At 37.0% G+C, this 25359-nt stretch overlaps 3 protein-coding genes across 3 annotated transcripts; all 3 read left to right on the forward strand.

Moving 5' to 3' along the window:
- Positions 1 to 725: 725 nt before the first annotated feature.
- On the forward strand, positions 726 to 9127 carry LOC121905407 (myelin-associated glycoprotein-like). The gene is made up of 8 exons (XM_042423624.1): positions 726 to 771; positions 1008 to 1133; positions 1496 to 1807; positions 2771 to 3028; positions 4645 to 4947; positions 5646 to 5724; positions 6495 to 6594; positions 6696 to 9127. Exons 1-8 carry the CDS (start codon positions 726 to 728, stop codon positions 7116 to 7118), a joined length of 1647 nt encoding a protein of 548 aa, XP_042279558.1. The 3' UTR covers positions 7119 to 9127.
- Positions 9128 to 17213: 8086 nt separating this feature from the next.
- LOC121905998 (free fatty acid receptor 2-like) lies at positions 17214 to 18521 on the forward strand. Its single transcript, XM_042424636.1, has one exon. The coding sequence runs from the start codon at positions 17214 to 17216 to the stop codon at positions 18129 to 18131; it is 918 nt and encodes a 305-aa protein (XP_042280570.1). The 3' UTR covers positions 18132 to 18521.
- A 3426-nt stretch (positions 18522 to 21947) lies between these two features.
- Positions 21948 to 22859, forward strand: LOC121905408 (free fatty acid receptor 2-like). Its single transcript, XM_042423625.1, has one exon. The coding sequence runs from the start codon at positions 21948 to 21950 to the stop codon at positions 22857 to 22859; it is 912 nt and encodes a 303-aa protein (XP_042279559.1).
- Positions 22860 to 25359: the final 2500 nt, after the last annotated feature.

Genomic DNA, 25359 nt, shown 5'->3' on the forward strand with positions numbered 1-25359 from the left:
AATGTTCATCAAATGTCTCTCACTTTGTTGCATATCACTTCCCATTTTCCTCTCTTTTGTCATTTCATGCTCTGCATCTTGTTAAGTATAACAGATGTTTTTCCGTATGTCATGAATGTTTTTTTCCATTCTATTTTATAAATATTACATATTTAAATAGCTGAATGTTTATCTCTATGTTAGGATTAGATGGCAACATTGGCCTTCTCTCGAAACTCACCATGACCACAGTTACTAAATTAATCCGTCAATATGTCACATCAGCACTTGTAAACTAATATTTACAGTGTTCATTTAAAAAGCAGTAATGTACCAGTGTTTTCTCCAGTGAGTGAACAATTAGTTTGCTGTATCATTAAGTTTTCAAGATCTGCATAACCACTAAATTTAAATTCATGAGATTCAGTTGAGAATTTTGAGAGTCCAATAAAATGCTCTGTGGAAAAACTTCAATATGGTAGATATTTATTTCCTTTAAAGCTACTGAAGATCAGTAATATATAAATATAAATTATTTTTCTGTGACCAACTTTCTTTCATTCATTTTCACACAGAACAGCACAGCAAACATCTATACACTAACCAATGTTTCAAAATGTGACATTTGATACTGAGCTTTAAATTAGCCCTGCTCTAAGATTCAGAGGAAGTTAAACAGATGAAAAGGTTCATATATTTAATTCATTTCATCCCCGTGTCTCCAGACTCCATCTCTCCCAACAAAGATGGTTCGAGCTCTGAATCTCCTTCTCACTGGCTGTCTGCTGCAAGGTGGGTTGAAATTCATTCACATCTAAAATTGGCAGCTATTTTATAAGAAACTGAATTTAATGATTTTTTACTATTAGTTCTGCATCGAAAAATCACTCTGAAATCAAACAAAGTATAGCTTCATTCATTAACTTGTGTTGTTGTTGATAAACTGTATTGCCAAGATTTCAGAAGGCAGAAGTAGAGCATTAAAACTGCCTTGCTGTGATAAAGTATTTCCTTGTTTTGTTTTTCAGGTGCCCTGTGTAGGAAATTTGAGATGTTCATGCCAGATACTATATATGTTCCGAGTGGATCCTGTGTGACCATCCCCTGCTCCTTTGACATAGAGGAAAGATATGACAAAAACTTAGACAGCACATGTAAAGCTATGTGGAAAAATAACAATGAAATCATATTTGATAGCAGCACTCCACAACAACGTACCATCAAGGGAAAATTGACAGGAAATTTACTAAAGAAAGACTGCAGCACAACGCTCAATAACATGCATCCTGATTACAACGGCAACTATATATTTAGACTGGAGTGTAACAATGGTCTCAAACTGAATTTTGAGAATGAAAAACTGAAAATTCATGTCACAGGTAGGTTTTGATACCAATCTACTCCTGTAGAGCTGCTTTGACCTCATTCTATTTACTGCAGCTTGCAAATCAAATGGTGAAGCTTAGAAAAATGTATGTAGTGACTAATGTAGTGTTCAAATGTGCCTTTGTATTAGATGTTCCTCCCACACTAACTCTGACTCCGTCCACACTGAAGGGGAAGGAGGGAACCTCAGTGAGTTTGACATGCTCTGCTCCAGCTCCCTGTCTGTCTCATCCACCAGCTCTGACATGGACCCCCAGCCTGGGTCACAGTCGGGAGACACTGCAGGAGAATGAGAACAAAACTAAAGACATGACCTCTGTTCTGACCTTCACTGCCTCTCACCTCCATCATGGAAAGGAAATCTCCTGCACTGCTGCATACAACAAACAAGATGGCAGCACTGGACCATCTGTAAGCAGAAATGTAACAGCTGATATTTCATGTGAGTTGTTTCCTCCTTTGTCAAAATGTTACATTACAAGTGACTTGATCTATTGATTCAGTTTAAAGTCTAATTCATCAGTTATAAACAGGAACCTCCGAGCACATAATACCCAGCAGTAAACTGTAATCCAGGGTCTAAAGAAAGTGTACTCATTGTAAAGAATTGTTCCTTCCAGACTGTTACATTACTAATGATTTTATGTGGACACAGTAATTTAATGTTAGATATATATTTTTTAATCCTTGTTGGTAGACATAAAATGCATCACTACCGCTGTGCCAGTGTGGCAAAGTCACTACACACACCAGATTTAAAAACTTGAAATACAGAGAGATTTACCTGGTGGTGATAGGCTTAATCAGCATTTTGTGAACTTGTTTGATAAGGGCTTGAATGTATCAGACGTTCATATGTAAAAGTCCCGCACTCCAGCTCTAAAAGTTCTAAAGTCAGTGGCTCGTTTTTCTGCAAGGCTGAAAATAATCTTGGAGTTGGACGATCCAACAACAGTCAAAATGATGTTCAATGTATGTATCATGTATCTGAATATATTTCTATCTGAATAGGACCTTGCCTGAATTTACCACTATTATGCACTTTGTTGGCCATTTTAGATCACCTACCTATCGATTTTTATTTTATTTTTGAACTTAATGAGTTGACATGAACAACATTATTAGCTTTGGTCTTTGTGAGGCTAAACCATTTCCATAGCAGACACTAATTGAGTATAGGCCCTGTATTAATGACATGCATGCAAATTTACAGGTGGGAGGACATGCAGAAACATACAAGCAATAAGTCTAGCTGTTGTTGTTTACTGTAACCCCTGTGAAATTCTAGTATCATGTTGGTTAACATGACTTGACTATATAGGGACAGATATCAGAAAATGCAATGTAACACTAACCAATAACATGAATTATTCATATAACATACTATTCATTATCCGTGTTTCAGATTTGCCCCAAAACATCACAGTGTCAGTCAGTCCCTCTCGTTCAGTACCAGAGGACAGCAATGTGACACTGACATGCAGTAGTAATGCCAACCCAGCAGTGAGGAACTATACCTGGTATAGTGCTGACGGAGGCCAGGAGATTTTCATGGGGACTGGAAGTTTTTTAAAGATTAAAGCTCCTAAAGCTTCTTTTTTCTGCAAGGCTGAAAATGATCTTGGAGCTGGACGATCCAACAACAGTCAAATAGATATTCAATGTATGTATCACATGATTCAAAAGTTTTATTTTACGTAAAGCCAGGCTTATTTATTTGTTATGTAAATTGACTTACAAATTCTACAATTAATATATAAATATGTCCATTAAATGTTTTATTTAGTTTTTTTTATAGATCTCTTGATTTGATATACTTACAAGTTACAAGGGCTACAATGGGAATCATCATTCCACTCAAAATCAAGATCACAATTTTCTCCCACGATTCTTAAGGAAAATATTTTTCTAAGAAAATATAAATAAATATAAATAATAAATATAATAAATAAATAATACTAAATATAAATATGATCATTGGCCACCAGTAAAGGACACGCTGCTTTTTACTTAAAACAGACAGCTCAACTTCTCGTTAACTCTTTAGAACCCTTTTCAGTTTGTAGGACTGTTGTGATTCAAGGTGGCTAGTTGTCTCTGGCTATCTTGTAGTGAATTTAACGGTCGCATCTACAAGAGGGACAGACTGAAAATGACTCTTCACAGTGGTTTATCTCAGTTTGTGTTTGTTGAGGAGGTATCATCTCTGGTTACAAGAGTTGAAGCACTGGGAGTCAACTGACCAGTTTCCAGTTTCTTCTTAGCAGACTGCAGATATCAGGCTGATGTCTAGAAACACAAACAGTAGCAGATCAATTAGTGAGTGGGCTTTTCTGCCCTGTCTGTGCTGAACTGATTATTATACTTTATGCCCATGCTCTACTTAGTTGAAGCATCTGGTACTGACAGTCTATAGCTGTATGGGATAACCTGTATTTTATGTATAATGATGATAGCCTTGCAGGTGGTGCAGGTCTTTTATTATTCCTGCACAACTATGTGAAAAAATATGATGTTTCAATCCTTTATTTTGTAGGCAAACAAAAATCAAGAAACAAAACTTGATTAAAATTATGAAGTGTGACCCCAAGCTTAAAAAAAAAAACAAAAATCAAGATTTTATAGGTTGGCCATATTGCCCAGCCCATATTTCACAGTATTTCACTGCACTGAGTAGCATTTCTTTAGCAAAGCATTAATCCCTTGTTTTGCAATGGTGACCAGAACCATATCTGTGGCTGAGTTTAGGTGATGAGTCATAGCCTCTGTAGTCCTTTTATGCTAAGTGGGATGTTTAAGACATGTATTTTCTGCCTACATTTTCCTAGACTTTTTAAGACATTTCAGGTGGCTGTACAAATTTGTGATGGTACTTTTGGTTGAAAAGTAATGTTATTTCCTTGCTAATACAAACAGAATTGTTGTCACATAAAATGAGATAACATAGAAGCCTGAATCAAAATTGTGATAATATTTCATTAATCATCATTCATTAATAGTGTAGCCTACTAGTTACAAGTTAACCCACTTGTAAAACTAACCTAACCCTGGCTACAAACAGTGTCTTAATTCCTGGTGTACAGGGTTATGGTATGAGCACAATGATGCCCCCCAGGGTGTCCCAACAAGAAAATTATGGACTTGGAGAAAACAGCCCCTTGCTTTGACTAATAACACCCTTACCTGTAACTACCAGTACGCCTTGTAATTTATTTTTGTAAACTTGATTAAACATGACTTCACTTTACTCTTAACTTGTCTTTTATACTTTCATTGCAGTTGCTCCAACGATCCTACCCTCATCTGATTGTGCCAAACCTACAGGCCAGATCCACTGTTCCTGTGAGAGTATGGGAAACCCCTCTCCCAAGTTACATTGGTATTTGGATGGGTTACCAGTCAATAACTCTGACAAGTTTACTATCAGCATTAATCTTGTGAATGGCACAGCTCTGGTGAGAAGCATCATTATTGTGAATAAACCACAGAAGAAAGATCTTTCCAACTTGGTCTGCCGTAGCACCAACTCTCTGGGATCTGCCAGTCAGAAATTTTGTGTCCACAGTGCTGAGCATCATGAAGGTGTGTGTTTAGCAGTTGTTTGAAAAATGACTGAAACCAAATTACATTAGAGAGACTTTTGATTAATATGTAAATGAGCCAACACAAATGTTTCTTGGATTTTTTTTCTTTAAATTTGCAGTGTGTAGGATTTAGTGGCGTCTAGCAGTGAGGTTGCAGATTAGAACAAACTGAATACGCCGACCCCTCCCCTTCCAAACATGTAGGAGAATCTAGAGTGGCCACGAAACTTGCAAAAAACTTAAAAGGCCCTATCTAGAGCCAGTGTTTGGTTTGTCCATTCTGGGCTACTGTAGAAACATGGCAGTGCAACAGAGATATAAAGTAGATATAAAGGGCTCATTCTAAGCTAACGTAAACACAATTCTTATTTACAGGTGATTATACACTAAGTAAAACATACTTATGAGTATTATATTATATTTCTGCCAAGTCCTTCTGCTAGTTGGTTCTAAGTTCTACTCACTGCACCTTTAATACCAACAACTTACACATATGGTATGGCTCTTTCCTGATAAATGAAAGAGGTATATATAAGGAGGTAGTAATAAAAAAATACTTTTTTTATTGTTTTAATATGACCTCAAGTAACAACTCACCAAGCTTAATGCTTTATACAATATGTCAAAACATTAACCAGTAAAATGAATTATTTATACATCCTAAACTGCCATTGTACCTTGTATGTTTATGTTCAGGTCCATTGATGTTGCCAGTCTTCATCACTACAGTTGTTGCTCTACTAGTACTAGTATGTGCTCTGCTGTTTGTTATCAGGTAGGGTAACATCTTGAGGTAACTAAATGTTCACATGACAGTTTTTGTGTTACTCTTTGACATATTTTTAATTCTGAGTTTAAATACTGTCTATGCAGTGTTTTTTGGGGTCCACATCCATCAGAACAAATTTAACAATTTACATTTTTGAGCTATTGTATATCATTTCTTTGAATGGTTAATTTCATCAAATCGTCACAGCAAAATCAACATTTATTAACACTGATAATGTATAATTGTGTTTAGCCAAATGATGTCAAGACTATCAAGAGAACTTTGCCTTTATATTAAGTAAATTACCACTCCCAACACTGGTGGGTAAATTAGGTTTCATGTAAATCAGCACTATTCATCAACCCCCTATATAAGGAATGCCCATCATAACCCTGTTGGTTAATTTCAACTTTTGACCACTGCTCCTCTTTGCAGATGCAGTTTGTGTTTGCCATATGTTGTTTTGATTTTCCAGACTATCTCCTGCTACCATATTAGAGGATTTGGGAGTTGTTTTTTTTTTAAACCAATGCACATGCAACTTGACAACACATGATTCAGTCTCTTAAAAGCTGTCAAGTTGTCTCATTTCACTTCAAAAATTCAAATATTAAAGTACTGACTAACAACCTAATGACCCACCTTTGTACCAGTGTTTGTAATCAATTTTAACTTTCTTAGTGATGTCATACTGTTGACTTATAAATGAGCTGTGGGAAATATGAGGATGAATCAAATAAACTCATGTATGTTGAATATTCTACTGTATTTTTCAGGGCTCAGAGGATTCGCCATAACCTTCCAAACTTTCAGTGCAAAGGTGACACCAGCACAGTTGCTATGAGCCAACTTCTAACAAGTGAAGAGGGAAATGAGGTACTTTGACTTAGAACTAGGCAGTTATCTGCTTTGGGTAATTAAATTAAATAGGGGTTAGCAGAATGTCTGTACCACTGACGTATTCTCTTTAATTGTAGGTACCCAACACAGCAGATGAGGATATTTATGCCAACGCCAGTGTACTGGGACAGTCAAATACAACCATCTCTGAGACAAACAGCACTAACTTGCCACGCTCAGAGATAAAAAATGCAGAGGGAGACGATGAAAGCTCAGTGGAGAAGGAGAAAGAAGAAGAACGCAGCAGTGTGATTTACTCCAGTGTGAACTGGAAGAGGGAGAAGAAGAAGGGGAAAGACTCTGGGGACATGGATCAGCCTGGGAGGTCCTATCTGGAGGAGGAGAGGTGCATGGCGGGAGGCATGTGCAGAGATTTTGTAAGCAACGCAGTGGAGATGGGAAACCTATATGATGAGGTGGTGCCAAAAATTGTGAAAAAGGAAGCGGAATGTGAATATGCCGAGGTTAAATTTAAAGACAAGAATGCTATGCACAAATAGTTTCCAGGTCTATATTGTTATGCTTAACTCTGAAAAATAATTTTCAGAATGTCTTGCTCTCTTGTATGCATGGATTTTTCTTCTGTTTTTTTGTTGTTGTAGTTTTTAACCAAACTACAACATGGTATCCATTCTTTTTCTTGACTGATTTCAGATTTTTGGCTGGAGTGACTCAGGCACCGAGTAACTGATGAACAAAAGCATTAAAAAAGTCTTGCAGGAAAAACATGCAACTCATGTAGGTGTTATATCAGGTTAGTTCAGGGCAGCTGCTCTGCATGTGCGCTTGATTTTACTGTAAATTTCAGCAACAGGATGGAGATAAGCCTCTTGAATTTACATCCACAATGCTGTCAAAGCTTTCACTTACAATTTCCACTGAAGCCTCCATAATCATCGACTAGGAAAGAGGCAGAACAAAGGTGCATATAGGTATGAGGGAAAGCACACAATAAAACTACCCCAAATAACAATCACTCAGAGTGAAAAATTAGACATCCACAGATAGAAACAGATGAAAGAGCAGACATAATTAAAAGATAGGTAATTAGAATAGTCATAATTAGAATTAAAATAAGTTTTTTTTTTTCAAATCAAACATCTCAAGATATGAGTGGAAAGTATTGTTCTTGCAACTGCATTTATAACCTTTTTTTTTTTTTGACTAGAACATAGCTTAACCATGTTATGCAATATGCTACTTCAGCACACTTTTACAGTAAATATTACTGGGACCACTACAGAAAATTGCAGATGAACATTTAATATCCAGAAATTCACTTTATAGACACCACTGACTATCCATGTCACAAATTTGCCACAATTTTACACATTGACCATATCCAGTCCAGCCATATACTAGGTTTTGACCTAGTCTTGTTTGTCACATAAGTGGAAAACTCACATGATAATTTAAACAATAATAAACATTTTTAGCTATTTCTAATATGTTAATGCAAAATACTATAAAACAAATATTCACATTTATTTTTCACTTATATAAACTGGTGTTCAGCATGTGTAAATGAAGAGAGAGTTAGTTAGTTTTTGCTTGTGCAAAAGTAAAAGGTTCCTGGTTCCTTGCATAGTGTTTTAAATGTACGGTACAATAACTGGTGGAGTGTTTAGCATTTCCCTTTTTTAGGCTTTCTCTGTGGTTTTCTGTCGTCAGGCTCACTGCTTTAAGTCAGTTCAGCAAGTTTCCTGTTTGAGACTAAATAGAAGAGAGGGTTGTAGGAGGCATTAGGTGGTGATAAAGTGGTGGACTTGAGCATGTTAGCTGATCGATGAGCCATCACAGACACATTAATTCAGCAGCTCATCTGGCAAGATATGAACTCTTGTCCATAACACTCCAAGAAAAACATGATTTTTTTCTTAAATACATAAGTTTTAATGTACATGCAGTGACTTAATAATATATGACCCATATGGGTCACTGTTAGAAATCTGCTCAGCATTTTCAACACTTCAACACTCTTGTGCCACTGTAAAAGAGCATTGTGAAGAAATGATGCAATACAAAATTATCATATTCTAACTATAGAAACATTGTTACAGCTGCGGTGTTTCCAAAATTAAAAGGTCAAAAGGTCAATTACTGAATGGTGTATAGCTTCTTACTTTCTTCATGGGGATTTCTTATCTGCTTAGACTGATAAGCTTGTTTACTGGTAGTATTACGCTTTATCTGTTTGTATCTCTGGTTCTGTTGCTGAGTAACATTTGAAACATAAAAATGTTATCACAGGATGTGTCTAATATGTCTAATACAAGCGTCATCTTAAAAGGTTACACCAACCTTTTGTGAATTTGGCCTAGAAAAGAAAGAAATATCCATACTGTAGATTTAAAAACAGCTTCAAACTTGCATTACTCACTCTCATAATCAAAATACCATATCATATCACTGTAATATACAACAGAATACAGCAATTACTGCTGCTTTTTAATAATTATTAAAATTATTATCATAGCCTTGTTGTATATTTCTTCTTCTTCTTGTTTTATTTGTTTCTCACAAAGTCATTATTGTGTAACCATGAAGATATACATTTTTGCGATATTAGATTTTAAAAATTAGTATGGCTTTCTTGATATTGTAAAAAGTTTTGCAATACATTTTCTATTAACATTATTTGCAATTTAGTGTATCTGCATATGAGAAAAAAAAGGGTGATGTATGGTCATTATATGTTGTAACATAACTGACAATACTGTATCTGTGGCTTTTACTACAATAATATCTCAGTCTTCTTTATTATTACTGAAGTCAATTACTAATCAAACGCAGGAATTATTTTATTATAAAATTTTGCATCTTTCACAATGTTCAATGTTCACAATTGGACATGGGTGTTACACCAGCAACAAGCACACACTGGAAAATTCAATATGGTACATTAAAGCAATATTTTAACTTGGTTTCAGAGGAGTCCATTTTTTCTCCAGTTGCATTGGTATGAATTCCATCTGAGATTGTAATGAAATTTGTGAAAACATACACAGATCCACATACTGCAATGTAATTCTGAACAAAATAAATAGAGAAAGTCATCAATTTAGTACTTAGTACAACTTGCGTGAGATGTGGGGGACATTGTCGACGTTGTCATAACCCAGCTCCTAGGCCATGACAAATATGGGAATGGACACAATGGATGGCAAAAAAGTAAAGATATTTATTATAACAAAGTAAACAACTGAAGCAGTAATTTGCAAATATGGAGCGTGCCAGTCAATAACATCAGTCGTGTAAGTGTGGGTGTGTGAGTAATGAAGTGTAAGGTGTTGTGGAGCAAAAACAAAACCAGAATCAAACAAAACAAAAGGCCTGCGGCTGCTGGCTGGTAAGAGAGTCAAGGTGAGAGAGAGCCCGAACAACGCTGGGAATTGGCATTTTATCCTTTATGGCAGCATTAGGCACAGGTGCTCCAAATTCGGCTGGCTGCCACACCCACACTCTCCCAGGTACCTTTATAGACAAAAATATGATAAACACATTACCACACCAGCATCAACACTCCTGAGACAGGTCAGGCAGGGGCCGTTACAACGTGCAAACACGTGTAATACTGTAATATGTGTAATATACTTTCCTCAAAAAATGGAAATGGTATGTACAACACAAATACAACAGCTGTTGTCAGGCTCTGATACTATCCATAAAAGTGTATGACTCATAATAGATTACGGTAGGTTGCAGGAAACTCAGTTTGTGGTTTTCACAGTAATATCTCTCCGTGCGTCAGTGTGTCAAGTTGTGTATCACGTATTTATGTTCTCATTCATTTCTAAAAACAATGTCACAAAACAGAACAACCACAACTAACACTTGTTGTCTGTTATAATACCCCTGTCACCTCACCCTACTCCTCCTCTCACCCTACAAAGGCATCTCAGTGCTCCAGCAGGTGAGATGCTGGAAAATAATTCTATCCACAACAATCACTGCTGTGGAAGGACGCTGTGTTGTGGTACCATGTCAGACACAACCTCATTCTCAGGTCATCTGGTACTAGTACCATAACCTAAAGTATCCTGTGGTGTATGACGGATATTCGCCCACACTTTGTGGAAACCCAGTTCAGAGGATGCACCTCAGTGCTGGGTAAAGCTGCAGAGGGAAACTGCACCCTTATGATTGATAATGTGCAGATAACAACCTTCAAATGTATGTGTGGATCAACCCAGAATCTACAGCAAATCACATCAATTCCATCATCAAACTGTAACTATCTTATCAACAGATATGCTGTTATTGCAGCCTAATGCCTGGGACACACAGCCTGCGTGAGCAGCGTGTCTTGAGGTTTGTTTGTGGGAGTGTATTTGGCTCATCTGGGGAACACTGTGTCGTCTAGAGGGATTTTCTTTACTTGGAGCAGTGACAGCAGGGCTTAACTGGTGGAATAATCAATATAATCAATAAAAAACCCTGTCCTGCATGAGGAGTGTATGTGGCTGACACAGAAGTAGTCCAAACCAGATCCCACCATGTCTGTCAGTAAGAAAGCCGCTTTCACCTCACATATTATCATTTATTTTTCACAACTGAGCACACGCTTCTTAGCCTTTTTCTGTCTAAACTAAATATAAATAAAGTTTTATAATGAAATGATATGAGACATTCCAGACCCGGCATTATGGGCGGGCATCCAGGAATTTGGCCCTCCCAGGAGAAATCAGCATTAACACCATTTTAATGCACCGGCTTACCCATTGACGTGAAAGGGCCCACAAGGAAAAAAACAAGGAGGAAAAAAAAAATTCCTGCCTCATGCGTATTTTTTTTTTTTTTTTTGTCCATTTGTGGTGTTTGGATTTAGAGCGAAGTGAGACATCTGTCCTCGTGTTTTGTACAAGCGACAACCTCTGGGGCTGAAAAATGAAGCTAACGTGGAAGTGCCAAAAACTGCAGTTCCTTGTATGGCCACTTGAGGCTAGCTCAAGACAAAGTGAGTCTGTCCCATTGACTGTATATAAAGATGGACGTCATGACAGCTCCCAAAAAGTGAAGCTGTCAACTGGAAACAGGAAGAGCACCAGGCTTTGAAGCAAATTTGACATAGCGGCCAAACTATGTAATTACAACGTCACGTGATGCCCACAGGCCCAAAACAACTTTTTCCCATAGACTAACATTGTGAAAGAGACGTCTGTAAATCAGTGGATACATTTTTTTGAGCGTCAAAGCCCCCACGAAATGACTTGTCTCACTATCAGAATTTCATCCAAATGGTTCGATCACATTTCAAAAGCCTAGAAGAGCTGCAACTTTCATAGGAATGAATGGGGTCCCGCATCCAACGCTGTATCCAGTTCTCTTTATATATCCATGATTGAAGCCAAATTTTTTTCATTTTTCATTTCATTTTTCTGCAAAACCAGGAGGAAGATGTTTTAAAGGTAGGAACAGACTTTAATACCTGAGGTTATTGATTGATTCGTGCAATATTCTTATGCTTGTGCCACTTGTGAGTTGTGAGTGGAGAGAAGGATGCATGCAGGCTTCACTTGCCAGTGTTGTATGAGTTTTGTTTTTGGACAATGGTGCTCCCTTTTATAGTGGCCATTTAGACTTTATGGCACTTGAACTTATTAGGCTTACTTTCATCTGTTAATGTGTGTGTGTGTGTGTGTGTGTGTTTTTTTCTTTCTGTATGGTGTATGTATGCTTCACTATCAGCTTATAATGATTATATGACTAATATTTAGTTCTGCAACAGTCATAAAATTAAACTGCAGTCATGAGTGATTATTGATGCATTATTGTAAAATAAATAAAGCGTGGCCAATGTTTGTGCGGGTTGGATAGGGCAATAATTGAGTCGAGAGGGGGGGGGCTCAGTTTCTTTCCTTACTATTAACGGCCGTTATCCAAGTCAAACTCTTTGTAGAAAGATAGGGCTGGCACTAGCAGCACCACAGCAGCAGTGCTGTCGGTGTGTGGACACCACACATGTGTGAGCCGCAGCACTTCTGCTCAGGTAAACACAGGTTAGGGAAAGATCATGGTTTGGGTTAAAATGATCACTCTCGCGAGATCTTTCATGGGTAACCATCTAGACATGACCATAATCAAGAGCACTGACACCCAACCAGAGATAACATAACTAAGCTAACTAACACAATAACATCTACACTATGAAATTAAGCACACACAGCAAGAGACCTGTTGCTGTGTGTACCCAACCACAAACATTCATAATGTTGGCAAAACATGGAAAGCAGATAGACACAGATGTGAAGCAAAATAATACCATAGTTAAAAAATAAAGACGCTTTACCTCCCATTCTAATAAAAACTGGGTGCCGAGTGATGGTGAACCATCTAAGGAAAACATTAATAACCGTCAATTTTTTATTTTAATTCTAATTGCTTAATAGAGTACTTTATTAACAACAGCTTAACATATACATTTCAAGTTGGGGTCAAAGAACATATGCAAATACATTACACAACACCAACACGTGAGCATGTGCAGCACATGCAAATCTAAGATAAACAAAAGGGAAAACACAAACAAAATGAAAACCTAATGCAAATATACAGGGGGTAATACATAAGCACAATATTGCCAACCTATTATGAATTTATAGATAATCAGCCAAATTATTATTTGGTATTACTCCGCCAGGAGGGTAAATAACAGCAAAGACACAATTCATGTCTAGTATGCAAGAAATTAAATTATTTTTGACGTAACTGCTGTCACTAACAAAGCTCTGTCCTATAAACAATGTTTATACAACCGTATAGCTTCTGTTTATAATCAGTGTTTGAGAGTGTGAACCTAAACAAAAATGCAACACAGAATGCAGTGAAATTCTTCAGTCAAGGGAAAACAAACCGCAGCTGTAGTTGCACACTATATGTTACAGCTCCCATGCTACAAGGGACAACAGTTTAGATTAAACTGATCTTGCAAGAAATACAGCTGTGGAAACTAGGAAGTAGGTTTTCTGGGGTGGTGTATTCTAATAATATTGAAATAGGCTCATTATCTCTCTAGATCATTTTAAGATCAGAAAAGATGGAACTGTAATGAAAGCACAAAGAAACTACTGTAGTTTCCTGTAGCAGCAGAAGAAACAGCAAACAAATGGAGGATAGAGAAACAGATTGCATGCAATAAATTATGTTACATAGTGAGAACATAAATACCATTATAAAAATTTAATTTTTTAAAAAATATTTTATTTCCTCTATTGGATTGTACTCAGTAGCAGACAGGAAACATGGGGAGACACTAAATACCACTGGGTGAAAAGCCCTGTAAAGACTTAATAGCCTTCAATCATTTTTTAGGAAGATACATTTCATGTTTTTAGTTTGATGACAGTGTATCTTTGACTTTACTTTATTAGTTTTGAAAATCATAAACCCAAGAGGCCAGAGAGGTTTAATTACTTGTTAAGTAGCAAGACTGTTTCACTTCTATTTCTCTAGATCCCCCCATAATCCTACCTGAGTCCTCCTGCCACCTGATGAGGGAGGTTCTGAGGTGTGTCTGCCGGGCTGAGGCATCCCCTAATGCCTCTATATACTGGACTGTGGATGACAATGACACTCTCCCATCCTCCGTCACCTCCGTCTCCACCAATGAAATGAAAAATATAGTCTCTGGGAAAGTAACAGTGACAGTATTTTTGTGTATCATCTTTCCTAATAAAGCTGTTTTCCTTTTACAGCTTCTTTGCTGTGGTTGTTGACTTTGATGCTACTGGGAATTGCTTTGTTGCTTGGATGTGCAATGTTCATTTACAGAAATTATTTCAGAAACAGGTTAGTACACTTTATACCTTGTCACAGATTATGGTTGTGTTGTGATGGTTAATCCTTTTATTGTTATTATTTTTACCCACTGACAACCGCCGACCTTTATGTGGAACACTGATATCCTTTTAAGGCATTGAAGCTGTAATTGTGTGTTTATAGTTGACGATAATTTAATTAAAATTTGCTGAATTCAAAACATGTTTGTATATTTTTTTAAGGCCACAAAGTTTATTGGACAATGCACAACAAGACCAGAGATACAGAAGTCCACACAGATAAAGAAAATTATTTTATCTCTCATTCTCAGCACAAATTCTTGGCATTATGTGTTGAAATGATATTCAATATGTAGTGAAAAAAAACGTTATGACATTTGAGTAGCCTCTTTTCATTTTTGTCTCTCTTCTTAGAACTTAAATATAGTTTTTGACAACATGGGCCATATATTGATACGTTGAAAGTGATTTAATTTGCCTACATTCAAGGAGATACAGAAGGTACCTAATTGGCTCTCTGCTAATTTTCAACTCTCTCTTTTGCTATTAGATCACAAGAAGACAACGCTCAATCAAGCGCATGCTGACCTGAGAGAAATGCAGAGGAGGACAGCCTTTCCTGTGTTTATGACAATGATTTTGTGGAAGAAATGCGCAAGAGTTGTGTTATTCTGGTACTGACTGCAGTAAAAGTGACAAAAAATGTGTAAAAAATTATGCAGTGGTTCACACTGTTCACAAGAGACCATACGTGAAGTTTTTTTCCTGTTGTTGCTTTTGCTCTTCGGTCATTTAGAAATATGACCGCCCACAGAATATGTCTTGCAAAACAGATGTTTATCTAAACTGCTGATCAGACGAAATCTGCTGCTGCTGCTCTCACAAGGTAGGCTCTTTACAGTAGTCGCCAATTAAGTGCATGGCTTACATCAAATGTATTGGCGCATTATTTATATAATGGAACAGTTCTGTCAGACTTGCGCATAGCTAGTTCAATACTAAAATACATACAAAGTAGCACCAGTGACAGTTTTAAACATTTTTTCTTGTTAACTGATTCTTATGTGAAAAGTGATGACAGGAAGGAAACCAATACTCAAGCTGTCCCCAAGCAACACAAAGCGGATTTAAGCTATGACCCATGTATTGCTATTTTCTGTTCAAAGTGATGTTGCTCACTTTTTAGTAGCAAAGCCATATTTGACTTGAACTCAGAAAGAGGATGTCCTAAAAATTGAATGTCTGTGTGGAAACATTCACTCACTGGCCACCTTATTAGGTACACCTGTGCAACCTAATGCAATCCAATAGCTCTGCCATAAATTCTACATTTACAAAGATGATACATTTTCAGTTTTTCTTGACATTGTTATTGAGGTTGTAGTGGGTGGTGCTGGTGTACTGGAGTGCATTATATTGAAAAATGTTCATAATATTTTGCCCTCCTCATATATGTTAATCAAGTGGACAAAATATTAGGAACACCATTTAATATAATGCACTTTAGTATACCAGCACCACCAACTACGACCTGAATAATTAACATTGAGTAGAATTATCACCTTTCTGACAATGTCAACAAAAACTAAAAATGTATAAGCTTCGTAAATATAGAATTTATGGCAGAGCTGTTGTATTGTATTGCATTATATTGCACAGGTGCACCTAAGAGAGTGGCTGGTGAGTGTTATTTTATTTATCTGGAATGATGACTTATTCTCTAAGCTTGTGGTGTAGGCACTATTTTAAATAAATGCAAACTCATGGCCTGATTAAAATTCCAAATCTAATCATGTTCATAGTTTATTCCAGCAGAGATCTAGTGGGTATATCATATATATATAATATATAAAGTCAGTATGTCTGCGAGTGTCTAAAGTCAACATGAGCCACAGTTTTGCATTTTAGTTAATATTAACAAACTGGTGTTAGCTGGCTGCTGACAGAAGAGCACTGGTGTGTCACACAGAGCTTGAATATGACTCATTGTTTCCGGCTTACAACACTTTATGTCAGCTCATATTTGAACTCACAAGTTATTAAAAGGTTGTCTTTGGTAAAAGGGACAGTCAGGCAAACACAGTTGGTTTTCTTACATTTTTGAAAATTTCTTCAGTTAAGTAAGTAAATATGTTTACCTTACATTTATCAAACTTAACATTGCAATATCTATTTTGCTATTGAAATTCTACACCTGGAGTGATGTTTTTATTTTCATTTTTAAAGGTATCTTGTTTTGAGAGGTGACAATGGTTCATTTCTCTTGAGATTCTGATCATGGACATGAAAAAAACATTTTCCTAACTATTTTTATCCATACTCAAACAAAATAGAAGAGGGCTGATTTGACTTTAAAATCAGAAATGTCTTTGACTACTTTGGAGATATGTTCACATAATTTTATTTATAGATGGAAGATTTTGGAAGCATTTTCTTTTTCTTGACTGTTCTTTTTTCTCTTGTAGTTATAGACGGTACTGATACAGCACCCATAAAAAATAATAACATAGTTGTTGTGTAGTCTGTATAGTGTCTAGTCCTTATTATCTACTGTATTACTTGTCAATTAATACTTCTCCCAATCCTCTTGCAATTCTGTTTTTATGTTTTTGGTTTTTGGTGGTAGGGCTGTAATTTATGTTATTTACATGTTAATTTCTGGAATTATGTTAGGTGATTTTAAATGTTAAATCAGGTCAAAGGTTGTTGTCACTTTTGTAAATATAGAAAAGAATCAATGTTTTTGAGCAGTGGTCTACCACCTGTGTCCCTAAATTCTGTTTGTTGTTTGTTTACTTGCTTTGGTTTAGGGTCAGAATGGAGCTGGTGGTGCGGAGTGAAGTCATTCTCTCAGTTTACATAATTGCCTTCCTGATAGGCCTGCCAGCCAACCTCCTGGCTCTCTATGCCTTCAGTGTAAAGATCCACTCCAAGCCACATCCAACAAACATCCTGCTACTCAATCTGATCGTCTCTGATCTGCTCTTCTTGATCATCCTTCCCCTCAAGATGCATGAGGCAGCATCGGGCATGATGTGGAAACTACCCAATTTCCTGTGCTCCATCACCTCCTTCACCTTCTTTTCCACAATCTACACCAGCTCTTTGTTGCTGATGGCAGTGAGTGTGGTTCGATACATAGCTGTAGCTTTTCCTATCACCTATCGTCAGCTGCAGAAACCTGTGTATACAATAGTGATCAGCGCTATTATTTGGATTATCTCAGCAGCACACTGCAGCATCACTTTCATCACCCAACACCACCCTTCCCTGTCCAGCAACAACACCGGTGTGTGTTATGAGAACTTTACAGAGAAGCAGTTGAAGGTCCTCCTCCCAGTACGTTTGGAGTTTTTCTTTGTGCTCTGCCTTATACCTCTCCTAATTTGTATTTACTGCTACTTGAGCTGCATCTGGATCCTGTACAGCCGCCCTATGATATCCCGGATGCAGAAGCAGAAGGCCATCGGCATGGCCTTGGGGACTCTAGCTGTGTTTCTCATTTGTGTGTTGCCATATAACATCTCACATGTACTGGGCTTCTTTCAGGGTGAGAGCCCAAAATGGAGGTACTACACCCTGCTGCTTAGCACCTTCAACACCTGTATTGATCCCATAATCTTCTACTTTTCCTCCTCTGCCTTCCGCTGCACTGGTGAAAAGTCAGTTTTCGGGAATTGTAGAGTAACTGTTTCAGGATCACATACGGAGGGCACAATCTCTGGCAAAGAGTAAAACATGATTTCAGTACTATACAGTATACCCAACTTCAATGTTTTTTTTGTATTGTATACTGTATTACAGACCTTATTGCCATATTTAACAGTTAATTTATACAGCGTCTCACATGTAGGTTTACTGGTTATTGGGTAACAAAAATGCTTTTATGGGTGATTAAATCCTACTCAAAGGGACTGTGCTGCTTTCTACCCCAAACCACTGTAGACCATCTTATGACAAAACCACAAGACACATTAGGTGCATATGCAAATCCAAAACTTATTGTTCTGTATAAGTCCTTTTATTTTTGAATGGGAATTTGCATCCTTGACACATTATTTCCTGTTGGTGAACCAGCCACTGTTCTGCACTCATGCACTCTATAGGCACACGTGTAGAATTTACCTGCAAAACAAAGCATAGGTAAACTGTAAAGTGGTATGTTGTTCACCTCAAAGCTGATCTCTACATATTCTATGTTAAGTACAAGATAATACCGCAATAACAAACGACTATACAGAATTATTTTTTTCTTTTTATTAGTTCTCTAGTGTACACAATTCTTACTGATGTGTGAGTTCGAAAATATATACTGGGGATTTTAATGAGTTAAAATCTTGTGGAACAGCAAATGACATCGACTTGAAGAATTACTGTCAATAAAATTTCATGAAAAATTAAACTGTTCATCTGACAACAGTGTATTTATTTATAAAGAATAGACAGAGCTGCTGTAACAATTTTAAACAATTTCAAAGTTTTTCTCAGTTTGCAATAATTGTGTAATATGCATATGAGAACTACCTTCAGCAAGATACAATAATTACGCCTACCAAACTAATTTTTATGAACTAACCTGCAAAGAAGGTCATAAGCAATGTATAAAACACCCAGTTCAGAATTGACCAACCATTTTATAAAGAAATGGGCAAAAGGCAAAAGACCATGTAGTTTAAAAAAAATCACAATGTTTTATTGGATAGCTTCTAATAAATAAATTAATAATCAAAATCAGGCCAATACAGGTCTACCCTGTTACACCCCTCCCTGCTGAAATGGTCATTGTCTCAATGACCACAGTATGATGACACACTGGCAATAAAGATCATGGTATCGCTGGGAAGGCACTCCTCTGGTTGTCCTCGTGGACTGTCTGGGTTCCAGGGTTCTAGAGCTCTGGAAAACCCAACCCATGGGGGAAAGAGAGCCCTACTTGTGGTCTGTGGTTGGGGTCTAAAGACAGGCCCACCTGCTGATTTGGGGCTTCACACCCTTGACTAGGACCTAGTGCTCCCTGCTGTAATAGTGAAGGAACGGGTGTCATCAAATTATGATACAAAACTTTTTCAAAATTTGAGATTTATGTGGAACACTAGTATCCTTTTAAGGCATTGAAGCTGTAATTGTGTGTTTATAGTTGATGATAATTCAATTCAAATTTGCTGAATTCAAAACATGTTTGTATATTTTTTTAAGGCCACAAAGTTTATTGGACTATGCACAACAAGAGCAAAGATATGAAAGTCCACACAGATAAAGACAATTATTTTATCTCTCATTCTCAGCACAAATTCTTGGCATTATGTGTTGAAATGATATTCAGTATGTAGTGAAAAATAAAGATTACGACATGTAAGTAGCCTCTTTTCATTTTTGTCTCTCTTCTTAGAACTTAAATATAGTTTTTGACAACATGGGCCATATATTGATGCGCTGAAGTGATTTAATTTGCCTACATTCAAGGAGATACACAAGGCGTCTAATTAGCTCTCTGCTAATTTTCAACTCTCTCTTTTGATATTAGATCACAAGAGGACAACACTCAATCAAGCCTGCACAGACCTGAGAGAAATGCAGAGGAGGACAGCCTTTCCTGTGTTTATGACAATGATTCTGTGGAAGAAATGCATAGACCAACTCAGCAGTACTAGAATAACACAAACCTCCAAAGAGATGGCAAAATACAGTCACTGGATAAGGTGCTGACTGCAGTAAAAGTGGCTGAAGAAAAAAATATGAAATGGTTCACACTGTTCACAAGAGAAATTTTCCAGCCACACACATGAAGTTTGTTTTTCCTGTTGTTGCTTTTGTTCCTCGGTCATTTAGAAATATGACCGCCCACAGAATATGTCTTGCAAAACAGATGTTTATCTAAACTGCTGATCAGACAAAATCTGCTGCTGCTGCTCTCACAAGGTAGGCTCCTTACAGTAGTCCCCAATTAAGTGCATGGCTTACATCAAATGTATTGGCGCATTATTTTTATAATGGAACCGTTCTGTCAGACTTGCACATAGCTAGTTCAATACTAAAATACATACAAAGTAGCACCAGTGACAGTTTTAAACATTTTTTCTTGTTAACTGATTCTTATGTGAGAAGTGATGACAGGAAGGAAACCAATACTCAAGCTGTCCCCAAGCAACACAAAGCAGATGTAAGCTATGAGCTATGTATTGCTATTTTCTGTTCAAAGTGATGTTGCTCACTTTTTAGTAGCAGTGCCATATTGGACTTGAACTCAGAAAAGGATGTCCTAAAAATTGAATGTCTGTGTGGAAACATAATTTGTTTATTTGAAATGATGACTTTTTCTTTAAGCTTGAGGCGTAGGTGTTACTTTAAGTAAATGCAGGCTCATGGCCTGATTAAAACTCCAAGTCTACTTATCATGTTCATAGATTTTCCCAGCAGAGATCTAATGGGAGGAGGTCCTTCACTAACATGTCCAATATTAAAGTCAACATTTAGGTGAAAATTCTCTGAAGTCAATATGAGCCACACTTTTGCATTTTAGTTAATATTAACAAACTGTTGTTAGCTGGCTGCAGAGCTTGAATATGACTCGTTTCCGGCTTACAACATTTTATATCATCTCATCTTTGAACTCAGGTTATAAAGAGGTTGTCTTTGGTAAAAGGGACAGTCAGGCAAACACAGAGTTGGTTTTCTTACATTTTTGAAAATTTCTTCAGTTAAGTAAGTAAATATGTTTACCTTACATTTATCAAACTATTGAAATTCTACATCTGGAGTGATTTTTTTATTTTCATTTTTAAAGCCATAGATGGTGTCTTGCTTTGAGAGGTGACAGTGGTTCATTTCTTTTGGGATTCTGATCATGGACATGAAAAAAACATTTTCCTGACTATTTTTATCAAAACAAAATAGAAGCAGATTACAAACTGAAGTGTTATCAGTATGGACAATATTGCTGAGATAAACCTATGAAGATACTGATTCGACTTCTTTAAAATCAGAAATGTCTTTGACTACATTGAAGGTATATTCATATAATTTTATTTATAGATGGAAAATCAGCATTTTCTTTTTCTCAACTGCTCTTTTTTGTCTTGTAGTTATAGACGGTACTGATACAGCACCCAAGGAAAATAATAACTGAGTTGTTGTGTAGTCTGTATAGTGTCTAGTCCTTATTATCTACTGTATTACTTGCCAATTAATACTTCTCCCAATCCTCTTGCAATTCTGTTTTTATGTTTTTGGTGGTAGGGCTGTAATTTATGTTATTTACATGTTAATTTCTGGAACTATCTTATGTGGTTTTAAATGTTAAAATGTTTGGGTTTTTTTATATTCCCTTATAACCTCTGTTTGTTTAGTATCAGAAACAAAGTAAATGTTTCTCCTTTGGGTAGTTTCCACATGATGCATATAGACATCAATGACTAATCAGGTCAAAGGTTGTTGTCACTGTTGTAAATATAGAAAAGAATCAATGTTTTTTTAGCAGTTGTCTACCACCTGTGTCTCTTACTTCCTAAATTCTGTTTGTTGTTTGTTTACTTGCTTTGGTTTAGGGTCAGAATGGAGCTGGTGGTGAGGAGTGAAGTCATTCTCTCAGTTTACATAATTGCCTTCCTGATAGGCCTGCCAGCCAACCTCCTGGCTCTCTATGCCTTCAGTGTAAAGATCCACTCCAAGCCACATCCAACAAACATCCTGCTACTCAATCTGACCGTCTCTGATCTGCTCTTCTTGATCATCCTTCCCCTCAAGATGTATGAGGCAGCATCGGGCATGATGTGGAAACTACCCAATTTCCTGTGCTCCATCACCTCCTTCATCTTCTTTTCCACAATCTACACCAGCTCTTTGTTGCTGATGGCAGTGAGTGTGGTTCGATACATAGCTGTAGCTTTTCCTATCACCTATCGTCAGCTGCAGAAACCTGTGTATACAATAGTGATCAGCGCTATTATTTGGATTATCTCAGCAGCACACTGCAGCATCACTTTCATCACCCAACACCACCCTTCCCTGTCCAGCAACAACACCAGTGTGTGTTATGAGAACTTTACAGAGAAGCAGTTGAAGGTCCTCCTCTCAGTACGTTTGGAGTTGTTCTTTGTGCTCTGCCTTATACCTCTCCTAATTTGTATTTACTGCTACTTGAGCTGCATCTTCATCCTGTACAGTCGCCCCAGGATATCCCAGATGCAGAAGCAGAAGGCCATCGGCATGGCCTTGGGGACTCTAGCTGTGTTTCTCATTTGTGTGTTGCCATATAACATCTCACATGTAATGGGCTTCTTTCAGGGTGAGAGCCCAAAATGGAGGTACTACACCCTGCTGCTTAGCACCTTCAACACCTGTATTGATCCCATAATCTTCTACTTTTCCTCCTCTGCCTTCCACTGCACTGGTAAAAAGTCCGTTTTCAGAAATTGTAGATTACTTGTTTCAGGATCACATACGCAAGGCACAATCTCTAGCTAAGAGTAAAACATGATATCAATACTATACAGTATACCCAGCTTCAATGTTTTTATTGTATTGTATACTGTATTACAGATACAATACAATATAGCCATATTTAACGGTTAATTAAATGCTTTCTACCCCAAACCACTGTAGAACATCTTATGATAAAACCACAAGATGCATTAAGTGCATATGCAATATGTATATGTGTCCTCTATTCTTGAATGGGAATTGGCACCCTTGGCAAATTATTTCCTGTTTATTTTAACGTGGGCCAGCCACTGTTCTGCACTCATGTATCCTGTGGGCAAACATGTAAAATATACCTGCAAAACAAAGCATAGGTAAGCTGTAAAGTAGTATGGTGTTCACGTAAAAGCTCATCTGTACATATACTATGTTATGTACAATTAAGTGTATTTGTTTTTAGGTCTCTAGTGTACACAATTCTTACTGATGTGTGAGTTTGAAAATATATAATGGGGATTTTAATGAGTTCAATTCTTGTGAAACATCAAACGACACCTTTGACAACTTGAAGAATTTCTGTGAATAGAATTTCATGAAAAATTAAACTGTTCATCTGACAACAGTTTATTGATTTGTTTAGAAAGATTAGACAGAGCTGCTGTAACAATTTTAAACAATTTTAAATTTATTCTCAATTTGTAATAATTGTGTGTGAGAACAACCATCAGCAAGATACAATAATTACACTGAAATCTACCAAACAAATTTTTATGAACTAACCCGCTAAGAAGGTCATGAGCAGTGTCATTCAGCCTAGTATGTAGGACCAAGAGAAGCACCAGTCACCAAAGTGCTTGCCCGGGAAGTTCACTGTCACCCCAGTGTAAATGCCCATTGCAAGCAAAACAAAGAGAGCTGGCATGGCAGACAGAGAGACACACATATTTAAATGAATATGTGTAATAGTGAAGATCACCTCAGGCAAAGGTTACAGAGTTTCTTTAGCAGGCCTAGTGGACTTCCTCTGAGATTTACATGATATGCAAATTCACTGAATAATAATACATCATTCATAGCATGTGTGACATAGAAAACAAAACTGTTACATAGTGTGGATAACGTATCAGTGTGGTTTATTCAAATCCTATTTGACCCACTTGGAACAAAGAACATGATCCCAGCAGCAAATGAGTGGTTGAACCTCTCAAAGGCTGAGAAGTGGGCCAAGGAGAGGATTCCTGCGATGATGCCAGCAAAGCACAACATGGCAGAGAGGATCATGAAAGCATGAGTGGTATTCTAGTGGGCTGACAAGGAGTAAAACAAGAGAAAGAAAGCATGCTATGAAGATATGTGCATGATGATAATTGAGAAATGATAAAACCTTTATATGATCTAAATGGTTTCAATTCAAAATGAATTCAGCCATTTAACAAACTCACTAGAAATGAATAAATCTAATTCTACTGAGCCTTTAAAAACGACCTCTGGCATTTTATTCAACATAACCTTTGTCCTTGTACATGTACATTGTTCCAGTGCACTGCTGGACTACAGCCAACTGTCATCAACTGGTCTGGTTGCACAGATAGAAATTATGTGCAATTACAGTATTTAAGCACAATTTTAAGGTATTGGTACTTTTATTTACATTTTTGATGATGTTAAAAACATTTTGTCCACTTAATTTCGGAGCAAATTCTCTAAATTTGACACCACAATTTTTTATCTGACAACAATAGCAACTATGCCAAACAGAGGCATGCCAAAAGATTTTCTATGCAAAACATGATACAGTGCAGTAACTACCAACCACTATAGTGAGTGGGTAGGCCTATTGCCAACTACATCAGCTGCCCAATTAGTATGTATGTACTGTATATTTTTTGTTTGTTTCAACACTTCATGACATTTATTCTCTGAGTGAAATAGTCAAACACAAGATGCCTTTTTGGTTGTGCATTATGTCAATACTTTAGGAAGTGTACCATTTTATGTACATTACCCATCATTCAGCATGACATACAGTACTATAATTTAATCTGTAAACTTAAATCAGGAAACTTTTGAATCATGACAAGAATTTAAAATAATATTCTGTGAGTCTGAACAGCCCTTGTCTACACAGTGTTTGTAATTATGGACCAACTAGGCCCTGCTGGATTGAAGAAGATATTATACAGTACATGCAGGTTAACTCTGAAACTATGTGAGACAGATCAGAATCAGGACTTTTGATAATCAATCACGTAATATTCTTTTACTTATACTTAAGTAAAATGTTGTTGTTGTCACATCCTGCCTTGACTTTGTTTGTTTTTTGGACTTTTTGTGTTTTTTTGGGTTCCCTGTATCGTAGGGTATTTCGTTTTTGGTTTTCTGGTTTCCCTGTGTTTTCTCCATGTGTTCATGTACTCCTCCTCTCACCTGTCCTGCATTGCCCTCGTTGGTCCTGCCCTATTCTGTGTCTTCCCCGCACCTGCCCTGTATCAGCCTCATCAGCCCTGCCCTGCTCCTTGTGTTTCCCCAGCCAATCGGCTCCCTG

Source organism: Thunnus maccoyii, chromosome 10 (genome assembly GCF_910596095.1).
Source record: "Thunnus maccoyii chromosome 10, fThuMac1.1, whole genome shotgun sequence".
In the NCBI taxonomy this organism is placed as follows: domain Eukaryota; kingdom Metazoa; phylum Chordata; class Actinopteri; order Scombriformes; family Scombridae; genus Thunnus; species Thunnus maccoyii.